The 14,079-nt window shown below is 35.4% G+C and overlaps 1 protein-coding gene across 27 annotated transcripts in view; it reads left to right on the top strand.

Moving 5' to 3' along the window:
• LOC105479621 (coiled-coil serine rich protein 1) overlaps window positions 1-14,079 on the top strand; it is a 1,449,255-nt gene that overhangs the window by 593,667 nt on the left and 841,509 nt on the right. For 21 of the 27 annotated variants that reach the window (XM_071092580.1, XM_011737666.3, XM_071092582.1 and 18 more), the window contains exon 8: window positions 2,325-2,384. The exons of the other annotated variants lie outside the window; for them this stretch is intronic. In XM_071092580.1, coding sequence (XP_070948681.1) covers window positions 2,325-2,384 — 60 coding nt within the window. The remainder of the gene's footprint in view (window positions 1-2,324; window positions 2,385-14,079) is intronic. 27 annotated transcript variants of the gene reach the window in all.

The raw sequence follows: 14,079 nt of genomic DNA, 5'->3' as shown, positions 1-14,079 counted from the left end.
ATTGAGTTTCCACAAAATAACTATTTTGAATTCTCTGTTTGAAAGATCACATATCTCTCTTTCTCTTCAGCATTGGCCACTGGTGCCACATGTAGTTTCTTCTGTGAGGTCATGTTTTCCTAAATGGTCTTGATGCTTGTGGATATTCATCAGTGTCTGGTGTCTGGGTATTGAAGAGTTAGGTATTTATTGTAGTCTTTGCAGTCTGGGCTTGTTTTTGAACTCATCCTTCTTAGGAAGGCTTTCTAGGTATTCAAAGGCACTTTGCTGCTGTGATATGTCTTTGGTTACTGTGGCCATATCTGCATTAGAGGGCACCCCACGCCCAGTAAAGCTGTCATCTTGCAGACTCATAGGGGTACTGCCTTGGTTCTTGGCTAGGGTCAGGAAAATTTTTTTGTATTAACATACAGAGATTCTTGTTATTTTCTCTCACTTCCCCCCAAACATAGTCTCTCCCACTATTTTGAGTTGCCAAGAGCTGGGGGAAGGGCGACACAAGCACCCCTGTTGCCACCTCACTGGGACCAAACTGCGTTCAACCCAAAGCCAACACAGCACTGTGTCTTCCCAAGGCCCACTGTGACCTCCCAAGGCCCACTGTGACCAATGCCTGGCTATCACCTGTGTTCACTCAAGTCCAAGGGCCCTACAATTAGCACGTGGTGAATCCAGCCAGGCTTATTTTCTTCTGTTCATGGTACTGACTTTCTCTCTCCCTGTAGCCACCACTACCCCAGACCCAGGGTGAGCAATGCCTGGCTACTCTTGTTGTTCACTCAGGGCCCTGTGCTCTTTCGTCAGCTTATGGTGAATGTTGCTTGTCCCGAGTCTCTCCTTTCAGAGAAGTGGGCTCCTATCTGGCCCAGGGCAGGTCCAGAAATGCCATCAAGGAGCCAGTGCCTGGAATCCAGGACCCCAGGAGCTTGTTTGGTGCTCTTCCCCACTATGGTGGAGCTGGTACAAGCTGCAATAAAAAGTCCCATTTACTCCTTCCTCTCTTTTTCTAAGCAGGAGACTCTACCCATAGCCACCACAGCTGTGAATGTGCTGGGTCACACCTGAAGCCAGCGTAGCTCTGAGTCTCACTCAAGGCCAGCAGTGAGTACTGCCTGCCTGCCACTGCTCATTACTTAGAGCCCAAGGGCTGTTTAGTCAGCAGGTGATGAATCCTGCCAGAACTGGGTCCTTCCCTTTAGGGCAGTGGGTTCCCTTTAGCCTGGGGTATATCTAGAATTGTCAACCAGGAGCTAGGACCTGAAATGGGGGCCTCAGGTCTCTGCCTGTTGCCCTGTTCTATTGTGGCTGTCCCAATACCCAAGTTGGAAGACAAAGTCCTCTTTACTTTCCCCTCTCCTCTCCTTAAGCAGAGAGAAGTTTCTCCCAGAGTTTCAAGCTGTGCTGCCTGGAGTTGGGGGAGGGTTGATGCAGAAACTCCTTTGGCCACCCCAGCTTGTGTCTCACTGGGTCATTTGCACCTTAGCTTCATGGACTTCAAGTTCAGCACCAGGACTTGCCCAGGAATTACAGTCCTTATGCCCTAGACTGCATTTCAAGTTTATGTAGGACCGCAGAGCTCTTTAGCCTATGGTGGCAGGGCTTACTGGAATTCAGCTTCCAATTGCTGGGATGAGTAATTCACTTCTGGCTAGGACTGGTCTAGATGCTCCTTCCATGATCACCAACTGAGTTCTGCCCTGAGTCACTTTCCACTGTGACCAGGCAGCACTGTATTCCAATGCTAAGTTCCACAATTACTGCACTGTACCGCCTTGAAGCATACAGATTCTCTCTCCATGGCCGGTGGCTGACTACTGCTGGGGAATAGGGGAGGGGTGGTGTATGTGATTCAAGACTGTCTCTCCTACCCTATTCAGTGCCTCTTTCCTCTATATGATGTTAAAACCAGGTACTGTAATTACTTACCTGAGTTTTGGTTTCTATGAAGGTGCTTTCTTGTGTGGAGAGTTGTTCAATTTGTTGTTCCTGGTTGGGGGGAATGATTTCTGGAAGCTTCTATTCAGCCGTATTGCTCTGCCTTTCTCACTATATCCCTCAATGCTATTTTAATTTCCATTAAGTTTGGAAGTTTCCATTAAATGTCACCATATTTAAATTAACTTCAAAGAATTATGTTTTTAAAAAGTGTTTTACAAAATTCTGTTTAAAAACACTGCAAGTAAATTCTAAATTAAGATATCAACTACTAAACAAGACTTTATATATATGTTTATATAGTATTATTTGTTGTCAATATTTTTTTCTCTTGGTTCAGTCAAGATAAATTTAGAATAAATAGTATACCTATTATTTGACTATTGCAGACAGCATTACTGATGGATGATGAATGCTCACATAGCAAGAAAAATGAGAATTATATCCTGGTAAGACAAATAAAATTATTTTTACATAAATTAAAGTCAAAATGAATTTTGTTTAATTTGTGTTAAAAGATATGTGATCTCTCTCAGACATAGTAGACCTCTGGGAAAAATATTTCAGTAGGAAAATATTAGCAAATACTTTCATATTGTCTATTAGCTTCATATTGCTGTTCAAATTCTTCTCACACACTGTCCAAATCATTTTAGAAAGGTTGGTACAAGATAAAGAACTTGTCAACATTAATACATACTAAAAATAATGGCATACCTCCTCTCCCTTCTATAGTTCACACATTCATTTTCTGTCTTAAATTCAAATCTCAATTAGTTTTTCATTTTTTCCGGGTTGGTGTCTTGGATTTATCCTGTTTTGGTTCTTTAAGTAGTACTACTAGAAATTTTTCTTTGTAAAATGGCTTATTTTACCATGCCTTCAGATATTGGGTCATAGTCCGTTTTGCTTACTTTAATCAAATAATTCATTTAAGAAATTTTGCGTACACAATTTTCTGAGAATCTATTAAAATAATATCTTGGATTATTAAATTTAAGGCTTCACTTTGTATATCACTGAGTTAAACAGGGCCCTGGAAATCTGAAGGATATATACATTTGGATTGCATTCCTTAATTGGCCAAAGTGAGGATTCTGTAGGATAAGCTTGAATACTGTGGTAGAGTTCAGGTACAGAACATGGGAATTTTTCTGAATTAATTTGTATGTAAAGGATAGATATTGAACTATTGCTAGCAAAATTTTACAGCCAATAAAGGCCTTAATTATAGGGAAGGAAAAAAATATGTATGTTTCTTCAAACAAAAAGAATTTTAAGAAACTGAGTCATTATAACCTCAATCTTGGTTTGAGAATCCAGAGTAGATTGGCATCACTGAAACATTTGTTCTGTCAAAAGATGCCAGGGCAGTTTTATTTGAAAACAGTTGAAACCAACATGTATTCAGTTGAATGATGTTCTGTTCCTGAACACCTGTTGCTCTCAATAATTTGAAAAACCTTGGTATGAGATAATAGCAGAGGTAATAATCACACCATCATTCTTGTTCACACCGATATTAAGATTTTAAAATATGTGATATATACATCAGATACTGACTCTGACTGGGAATTCACACTGTTATATTTTTGATATAATATCATTATCAATGATAATTTAGGCAACTGATCTCATGTACAGCACTTCAGTGTTGATTTCTTACTTTAGTATTATCATTTCATGTGAATACTATACTCATTTTTATTGTTTTTTACATCATTTCAAATATTATTTCACAGTTTACCTATAGGTATGAACACATTTTTTAAAATAAGAACTTAGTAACCCAGGTAAAATTCAAGGCTATGATTTATTACTAATGTGCTCATTTGAGATAGACCATGAATATGAGAAGCTGTCAAATATGGACTCAATATGAGTTCAGTTTTTCTGGCAATAGTTCCGTCTGTTGTATTTTGAAATTGCCTACTGTATTAGTCCATTCTCACACTGCTTTAAAGAACTATCTGAGACTGAGTACTTTATAAAGGAAATAGGTTTAATTGACTCATAGTTCCACAGGCTATACATGAGTCATGCCTGGGTAGGCCTCAGGAAACTTACAATCATGGCAGAAAGGTGAAGGGGAAGCAAGCATGTCTTCAAATGGCAGAAGGAGAGGGAGACAGAGAGAGAGAGAAGGGGAAAGTGCTACACACTTTCAAGCAACCAGATCTTGGGAGAACTCTGTCATAAGAAGAGCAGGTGGAAGTTTGTCTCCATGATTCAATCACCCTCCCACCAGGCTCCTTCTCCAACACTGGGAATTACAATTCAGCATGAGATTTGGGTGGGGAAACAGAGCCAAACCATATCCTCCACTTAAATAACTATTGAATTTTATTTTAGAGGTTGAATCATATCAATATACGTGCTATAGACTGAAAATTGATGTTCTCCAAAAATTCAGCTTGAAATTTTTACCTCCAATGTTACAGTATTAGGAAGTCAAACCTATTACTATGATTAGGCCCTTAGTATAAAGCCCTTATGAATGTTATTAGTGCCCTCATAAAAGAGGTCTCAGAAAATATTCTCATCCCTTCCAACATGTGAGGACTTGGAAGATTGCTGTCTGTGAACCAGAAAGCCCTCACTAACCCCTGAATCTTCTGACACCTTGATTTTGAACTTCCCAGCCTCTAGAACTGTAAAAAATAAATTTCAATGGTTTAGAAGCCACCCAGTTAATGGTACCATGTTGTATCAAATAAAATGTAGTAAGGAATTAAGTGCAATTAATTTTGTCATGCATAAAATTCTTTGGAAATGATTATGTTTTCCTTGGTGACTCTATAGTACTAAAAGAATATTAGACTTAAGTGTTTTATAATGATATTGGGCTTACATGGTTATTTTTTGTTTGTTTCATAAAATGTACAATTAAACTATTGTTTTTATTGTACTATATGGATGCATTAAGTAGCCGTGCTGACAGATGCAATAAAGTGAGTAAAATAAACAAATATTTTGATTTCTTTTAGACATAAATTTAGCATTTTTTTCACTGTAGTTTTCATACCACACATAAGTAATTTGGCAGATATTCTATTATTTATAGTTTTCTTAGGAAAACTTGGCATGTTGATGGCACAAATTAAAATTCGGATAATAATTAGGAGTAAACAAGATAATTCAATTTAGTCTTGCCTACAATAAAGATATTCTTAATAGCTTAGGAATATAATGAATACCACTTTAAAATGCATTCCAAAAGAAAGAAGGAAAGGTACAATGTGTTTTAGCAGAAACACTTGTGTCCTTTGGATAGTGGCTGATACATAGCACAGAAATTAGAAGCTAAATAATTGCCAGATGAAAGTGTTAAATTATAATTAGTAGTATAATAGCAAACATTTTGAAGATAGATATAATTTGAATATTCTGAGAAACTGTTGATGTCAGATTCTCAGCTAAGGAAATTATCTGTTTGCTTTGAAGGTCTTCAGTTATATTATTAGCAGTCAGTTTATGTCTTTGTAATGAACACGTCTTCTTTTTCTCAGATTGTTTATTTTACTTTAGTAAATCTGATAGGAAGCCTTATGTCAGAATATGTAACAAACATTGATTCATGTAGGCTAAATTTATTTAATTAAAATTATGTTGCATATGCTTCCTATTAAGAATAAAGGTTTATTTAGACTAGTTAGGCCCTGCTTAACAAGAAAGACTTTGGCAGCCACCTTTAAGCCTGAAGCTTTAAAAATGCTGAGCAAAATTGTCAAAGCATAATTAAGAGTAGAGAAATTAAGCTCACTTTTCTCCCATAAGTGTCTTTGCCAAAGACAGAAACTTTGACAATAGAACCAAGTGGAAAAGTGGAGCCATGCCAGTTACCACACCATGCTGAAGACTGATTAGTCATAATTTTTGGTAATAATGCCCACAGGAATAAACCTGGCAATAGTGTACTCTTTTGTTATCATTAACCCTTTTTCTCCCCGTTTTCCTTGCTCTTTCCCATGGGCCCTGGTCACTTAGTGATACTAGTTTTAAAAGTTTCATTTCTCACCATTTCTGTTACTTTCTTGAATGTGGCGAGTCATTCAGAACAAGTAACAACCATTGATTGAGGTCCTCCTATGCATAAGATTTTATGTAAAGGTACTGGGGCTGGGAATATTTTATTCTGACTATGGAAAGCTATGGGAACAATGACACTGGTTTTATTTGCAAACAGCCTGGAAAAGTGCAAAGTATTGGGAGTTGAGGAGAGACAAATGTCCTGAAATCTCAGCTAAAAGAGCAAAGGCCTTGTGCTAGACCCTGAGGGTACAGAAACTATATATATTCGGTTATGTGTCGCCTGTATGATGAGGAAAAAGTTGTTTGGTGTGAAGGACAATGTAAACTTTATAAATAACTTAGACTCCATTTTACAAGAAGTAAGGTACAGGAAGTAGTCAAAAATTTAGCAAGTGATAAAATGCAAAATGAAGAATATTTTCTACTTCTTGAGCTTGAATTCCACAGAATGAGTTTTGGACTTTATTTGAAATTTGTCAATTGCTAGGATATCAAGAGGCCCTGATCAAATAAAATTTATTTTAAAAATGAATACTTCTTATACACTATTGTTGGATATCTGTATCTGCATATGCTCTAACTAGGATGAAAATTACCTATATTCATGTTAAAATAATAGACTTTACAGATGATCTAGAGCAGGAGTCCACAACCATCAGACCACAGACCAGTATTGGTCTGTGGCCTGTTAGGAACCGGTCACAAAGCAGGAGATGACCGGTGCGCAAGCAGGCATTACCACCTGAGCTCTGCCTTCTGTCAGATCAGTGGAGACATTAGATTCTCATAGGAGTGCAAACCCTATTGTGAACTGAGCATGTGAGGGATCTAGGTTGTGTGCTCCTATGAGAATCTAACCTAATGCCTAGTGATCTGAGGTGGAACAGTTTCATCCCGAAACAAGTCCCCTATCCATGGAAAAATTGTCTTCCATAAAACGAGTCCCTGGTGCCAAAAAGGTTGAGGACTAGTGATCTAGACTATCATAAATATGTACTAAAAATTCATACATTTTATTTATATGTATGTGTGTATATATGTATATACCTACTGCTATATCTTAAAACATTATAGTTTATTTAATAGTTTCATATTGCTGCTGTAACAAATTACCACAATCTTGCTGGCTTAAAACAGCATGCATTTAGTATCTTACAACTCTGGAAGTCAGAAGTCAAAAATGGGTCTCATGGAAAGAAAATCAATATGATGGCCTGGCTGAGTTCTTTCTGAAGGCTATAAGGGACAGTTTGTTTACTTACCTTTTGAACTTCTAGAAGATGCCTGCATTACTGGACTTTGTAGACCCCTTCTATCTTCAAAACCACCAATGACTTATCTCAAGTCTTCCTCATGCTACATCTCTCTGATTCTGAGTCATCTTCTGTCTCCCATTTTTGACATTTAAGGAACATTGTGATTCACTGGGTCCATCCAGATACTCCAGGAAAATTTACTATTACAAGGTTGGCTGATTAGCTACCTTAATTTCATCAAAGTCTTTCATTCCCCTTTGCCATGGATATATGTTGAGTGGGGTGGGAAGTGTTATTCTGCCTGTCACAGTCAGTAATATCACACGTGTAAGATCAGGATTTTATTTCTTACCAAGTAACCTTTGTTCTGTCCATAAGTATTGAGCTGCTTGTGTAAATATTTGCAATGTGCAATACTTTTCCTCCTCAGTGGTTAATTGATTATCATATTAATACAGAGAAAGGAATTTCCATTGTGCTGAATTATACAAGCTATGTCTTTTATCTTTGGTATATATTCCCATCTCCTATGCCTAGAAAACTGGTACTTTCCATTTAGTGCCCACTTCAATGACACCTCCTCTACGAGAATTCCTCCCTGAAGCCTCAAAGTACTTTAATCTAACTTCTAATGTGGAACCATAAAATTACATTGTAATTATGTTTATTTAAAATCTCCCAATAGATGCAGATGTTCTTAAAGGCAGATATATTTTATATTCTTTATATTCCCTATTTCAGTTCCTAGTATAGGACCAGTACATAATATACTGTTAATAGATGAATGATTAAATTGTTAAATGAATTAATGATGAAAATAATTCACTTAAGACCTCTCATTGCCTCTCAAATATTTTATCCTATCTTACAGTAGTTATTTAATAAAATATCCATTTAATAAAATTAGCCATTAGGAACTGAAATAATACAACAAATCTTATCAAGCTATACATGTAATATCAGCCTACCAAGTTTTCTATAATTTATCTTCTTTTTTCTCTACAACTGTCAGCATAGCTCAGCCAATCCTAGGTCTGAATTCATCTTGAGACTTTAACTTGGTGTAGGGAATTCAGTGTCAGGTTGTCTTTTTCTTCGTCAGGATCTTGTCCTCCATTCTAAAAACTTGGCTGCTGCCTTAGCTGGTATTTATCTGATAACCAGTGTCTGAGATAACTGCATTTCTGTTAACTGCCTATTTGGGTTTATAAATATTATCTTTCTCAAGATCTTCCATAGCCAAACACTGAAAGTTTTAGGTACTGAAAACCGTCTGCTTGCTTAGAGTATTAATTCTTAATATGCCAGACTATTGTCTTACTTTACAGATAAGGAATTTGAAGCTTAGAATAGTTAAGTTTCCTGACTAGAGGTTACAATGCTGGTAAATGGCCAAACTGGCATTTCAACTCAAGTCCTTAAAATTCTAAAGACTGGTTTTAACTACTGTACTGTACTGTTTTAACTACTGTACTATTTTATTTTAAACATGATTCTGACTGTCCATTTGTTTGATATAACTGAGGAGTGATAAAGATCAAAATAGAGGAAGAGGTAGAGAGAAGAGAAGGACAAGGGAGGAGAGGGGAGAGAGAAAATAAAAAAAAAAAAGAAAAGAAAAGAGAAAAAATATGAGAAAACATCCCCCTCTATTAGGTTTGGCATGTATTGAGGTCATAATCCTAACAAGGTTATGCATTTCTTTTATTAACAAACTTAATAGTTTTGAGCCACCTTTGCAATTCTAGAATGAAAGTTACCTGGAATAATGGTCAGTTTTCATAGATGCAGGCAAAATAATTTGACTTAACTTAAACAGAAAGGATTTTATTATAGAATATTTGATATCTCACAAAATTTCTTGAAGGTCAGCAAATCAAAATTTCTTGGAACGTCAGCAAACCATAGCAACAAAATACCGGACAAGATTTCTGCCTGGAGGGGATAAACTGCAGAGCTAAGTTGAAAGCAGCAGCAACAACAACAACAACAACAACAAAAAAAAAAAAAAAAAAGGGGAAAGGGGATGGAGTTATGGGATTTTCAGTGTTTAGTATGCAAAGTTTAATTTAGTCTACCTGTTTTCAGTAGGATATTCTCTTTCTCAGTTTTGCCTGTTGTTTATTCAGTTTGGAGCTTATCTAATTTTCTTTCTATAGAGAATAAACTCCTAGTCTTCTGCTAGGGATGGGAGGAGAAGTTGCTTGGGTGCATGGAGTACTTTTAGCTAACCCTCTAGTTGCCAGCCTCATCTTTACTCCCACTTTCTTAGGTACACAGCTTTTCTCTGGTCCTAGAGTAAATGTGGGGTTGTTTGAGGGCAAGGAGGTACACTGCTGGCTCAGGTTTCAGATTTCTTGAGACTATTTGCTTTCCAGTGTATGTGTTTATTTTTTCTTCAGCTGCTGCCTGCTCTCAAAGTGCTCACAAATTTTACAGTGAACTTATCTTAAAATGCTCCTCTCTTTATACTTTCTGCTAATATCATAGAGATATTTAGTATTAATATTCATTATTAAAGAATTTTGAAGAATTCTATGCCAAAACCAAGCTGAATACTGTACACATGATTATAAAACATAAACAGTAAACATTCAATTTTATATGAATATTGGTAAATAATACGTGTCTGTATCTACATAGAAAGGACCAAATTGCAGTTAGCATTATGAATTTTAACTTTTTAATTTTCTTGTTACACAGACACTAGTCATTAAGTGTTTAAGAAGAGACCTGATTAGATCAATTGGAATTATCTTTTTTTTTTTTGAAATGTATCTTAATAAAACCCTATTAGGAAAATATCAGAACTTTATTAGTAATAATTTCTATATTATGCTGAAAATAACTTTTTTAACTCTACTTAATATATTTCATAAAAAGATTTTAACAAAAGTTTCAGTAAAGTTTCACAAAAATTGCATAAACTCAGATATGTAAAGATTTGCATGTTCTAAAATTTTCACTTAGGGCTAAATATAAAACATATAAAGAAGTAAGACAAATTTCCATAAGCCCCATGGTTTAATATCATTACTTTACAGTCTTATGTGTTTGTTTTAGTGTTTGTTTTAAAGCTTTAGTCAAAAAATACAGGATAAGATTTGTTAATATACACAAAATTTAGTTTTTCAATGTATTCATGTTGAATAATTAGGTTATGTGCTACATAAATTAATACATTTTTATGTGATAAAAACAGTGTAAGTGGTAACAGCTGCCACTAAAGTAGCTTTACGCTTATTCAGATTTAAATTACCTGTTGACTTGAGTAAGTAATTATAATTTTGTCCTAACACTGTGTAACATATGGTGTTTACATTCTTCTCAAGAGCTCCTTGAGGGAAAAAAAAGTACACAGAAACATCAATATAAATAGTGATTTAAGAAACCAATGAAAAACATTTACAAAGATTAATCGTAATTAATAGGATATTAAATAGTTGCTAAAGTATTTGAATTTGTCTTATTGAATTATTGACATATGATATTATTTTCTATTGTTAACTTGGTGTTGGCGTTGTTACATAATATATTCATTTTGAGTAATCTGTTTTCCAAATGGAAGTTATTTTTTTATTATCATAGAATTCATTTTAAGCTGTGTGTTCCTTTTTCTTAACCACAAAGCATTATTTTACATCTATGTTTATATTTTAGACTTTAGCATGTAAGAAATAGCCTAGCAGACTTTTTAAAAATTAAAAAGTATAGGATATAAGATTTGTTTTAAAACCTTTTAAGTTATAAATCTATTAAAAATTCTAGTATATTTAGGTATAATTTTAGAATGGACTGTGTTCCAAATGTTTGCTCAAAAAATTATTTGTTTAGAATGTTGTCCTTGCTAAGCCACAAAGTTCCTTTGAACACATGGTTTATCTAAAAGGTAGCTATATTACAAGCTTTAATTTATTGAGCACTTCCAACGGGCTAGACACATTTTAATGTGTTTTACATATGCTTTTCTGAGGAAAACTTTACCCCAACTCCGTGAGTTAAGCTAGGCATTTTCAACCTAATTTTCTATGAGAAGAAACAGACTCAGATACTTTAATACCTCTGATATGCCTCCAATAAATGGCAGGACCAAATTGATTTCAAAACTTATGCCTGTAAGTACTATGCTATGCTACTTTTCTAATAGCATATATATAGTTATTTTACAATTGCAGGGAACCTTTCTGTTTGTGTGGAATAATTCACTACATATTTTGCCTTGGCATTTAGGAAAAACTGTATTCTGAATTCACAGGAGAGGAGAGTCTTTCTAGATTACTTCCAAGGGCTTAGGTAATTTGGGCCTGAGTCATGTGTTGAGCTACATTTGAATGAGCTATGTAGGTAATATTTACAATTTTATTATTACAAATTTTGGTGCTCTAATTTTTAGTCTGTCATTTTCCAAATAGTCGGGGCAGTTTCTTCCTGGGAGGTAAAAGAGTTCAAGTTTGATCTGGAGTGATACGAACCAATGTGTAAATTTGGATTTCCCTTCATCTCATTTCTTCCCTCTACAGCCTCTTCTCCAGATATACTCATTTCCTGGGTGATTTCATGCCATCTATTGACTGATGCCTTTCAATTATTTATCTCCATCTCAGGTTTCTGTAAGTTTCAGATTCATATATTCAGTTGCCTAGTCAGTATATCCACATGGATGGCTACCAGGAATCTCCAAATTGATAAAAACCATTCAAAACATTTTATTCTCATCCCGTGATACCTACTTCGCTATTTTAAATTTATTTCTATCCAAGTCTCCAAATCTCTTTTCCAATCTCAATAAATATTTTCATTTACCGCTTCATTGTGCAAAAATGAAAAATAATTTTTTCCTCAATTCTTATAAGTTCTTAGTTGGAACAAAAGGCAGATTAACAAGAGAAACATAGTGTATTAACATGTGCACTGCACATGATGTGAGAGAAACCTCAACAAAGCAGTGGCTTAGAACTTCTGGCTTATATAGCATCTTCAACAAAGAACAGTAAATTTGTAGAGAAATTACAGAACAGAGGAAAGAGGTTTTGGTTTTGGGAGAAAACTAATGGTGTAAGGATTCTTTGTAGATTCCCCTGTTGCCCATCTAAGCTGATAAGCATCAGAATTGTCTCTGGTAAAGGAGAATTCATATCCTGCCTTTAGGCAGAAAAAAACAGAAGGTATGGAGAGCTTTCCCTCCATTTGCTGCTCCCTTAATTTCCTTCAGGTAAAAATAAATTTGATGTCAAAGAAACATATTTTGGGGTGACATTTTGTATTTTTTCAGTTGCTCAAGCCAAAAATAAAAGAGAGAGAGAGAGAGAGAAAAAAAAAGGATAGAAATTCATCCTTGATTTTTCTTACTCTTTTTCATGCCCATTCCAAGAGCAATTCTGTAAGCTCTACGTTGAAAATATATAAATATATTCCAAATCTGTGTTTTTCTTCCATATACACTATTATCAGTATCATTTCTCACCTAGACTACTGCAATGGTTTCTTTGTTCCAACTCTTGTCTCCCCTGTAATTCCATTTTCCACATAGGAGCCAGAGTGATCTTTTTAAAAAATAAATTGGATTATGTCATTCCCCTGCTTAAAACACTCCAGTGCCTTCACATCAAATGCAAGATTAAAGTGAAACTGCTTTTTAAGGCCTTACATGTTCTAGCCCATGGCAGCTTTTCCAATCTCATCTCTGATTTCTCTTGCAAGTCTTTTCTAGATCTGGCAATGCTGGCCTTCATGTTGTTCCTCAAACATTAAGTTCTCTCCTTCATCAGGATAGGCATACTAATGTTTTCTTCTGTCTGCATTATCCTTTCTCCACATTACCATATAGCTCGTTCTATCACTGTATTTAAGAATTTTCAATCATATCAGCTAATCAAAGGAGACTTCCCTAACTACCCTTCTAAAATAGCTGCCATATTCAGGTTCATTCCCTGTTTTGTTTTTCTTCATAGCACTTACTATTTTTCATAGCCCAAACCCCTTGTGATCTGACACTACATTGTATGCATGTGTTTAAAATCAGTTTTGCTCAGTAAAACAGAAGCTTAGCATGGGCAAGGACTTATTCATCACTGTATCTCTAGCTCATGCAATACTGACTGGCACAGAAAACCTGTTTAAAACATATTTGCTAAAAAAAATTGTTATTTCGTGTTGTATTTTATTTTAACACATATGTTTATGTATATATAATCTACTCATTTACCTGAGTGTGTATGTGTGAGTGTATGTATCTGTGCAGAGGTGTAGGGATTTATTAGGAATATATTAATAAAAATCACAAAAATATGCTAGTCTGTGATACTCAATTATCTGGTCAAAACATCCTTTGGTTTGTAATGAATTTATTCTGATCCAGTCCCTGTCTTCATCCAGTTTACACAGGTTGCATATAATTAGCCAGACAATTGTGTGTCATTCAAGATACAACCTGGTTCAGAAAAAAAGAATCTTGAATTTTACCTTAATGCAACCCATTATGGTAAGATTACAGTGTCACTCACCTCGGAAACAGTGTCCTCTCGTGTATACCCATTTCTTCCCTTAACTGCATCAAATCTTTTTTCTGACTTGAACGTTTTGCTAGCATTTTTAGTACTTTGTTTTAGTAGAAATAGCAGTCAGCTGCAAAAATAAGACAAATAAAACAAAAACAGAAAATAACAGTATCTTAAACCCTATTGAATTTAATCTTACACATAAAACTTGGTCTGAAGGTAGGCAGTCTGGAGAGTGTAGGACTGCTCCTGGAATTTGTCTGGGACCCTGAGTCCTATTAACATTCTGCTCCCCTTTCTTCATCTCCAGCTTCTGAATTAAAGACCTTATTAAAATCTAATACAGCTATTGGAGTTCC

This window comes from Macaca nemestrina, chromosome 3 (genome assembly GCF_043159975.1).
Source record: "Macaca nemestrina isolate mMacNem1 chromosome 3, mMacNem.hap1, whole genome shotgun sequence".
Classification (NCBI taxonomy): domain Eukaryota; kingdom Metazoa; phylum Chordata; class Mammalia; order Primates; family Cercopithecidae; genus Macaca; species Macaca nemestrina.
The sequence above is the reverse complement of the archived record's forward strand: the minus strand, read 5'-3'. Positions and strand labels throughout refer to the sequence as shown.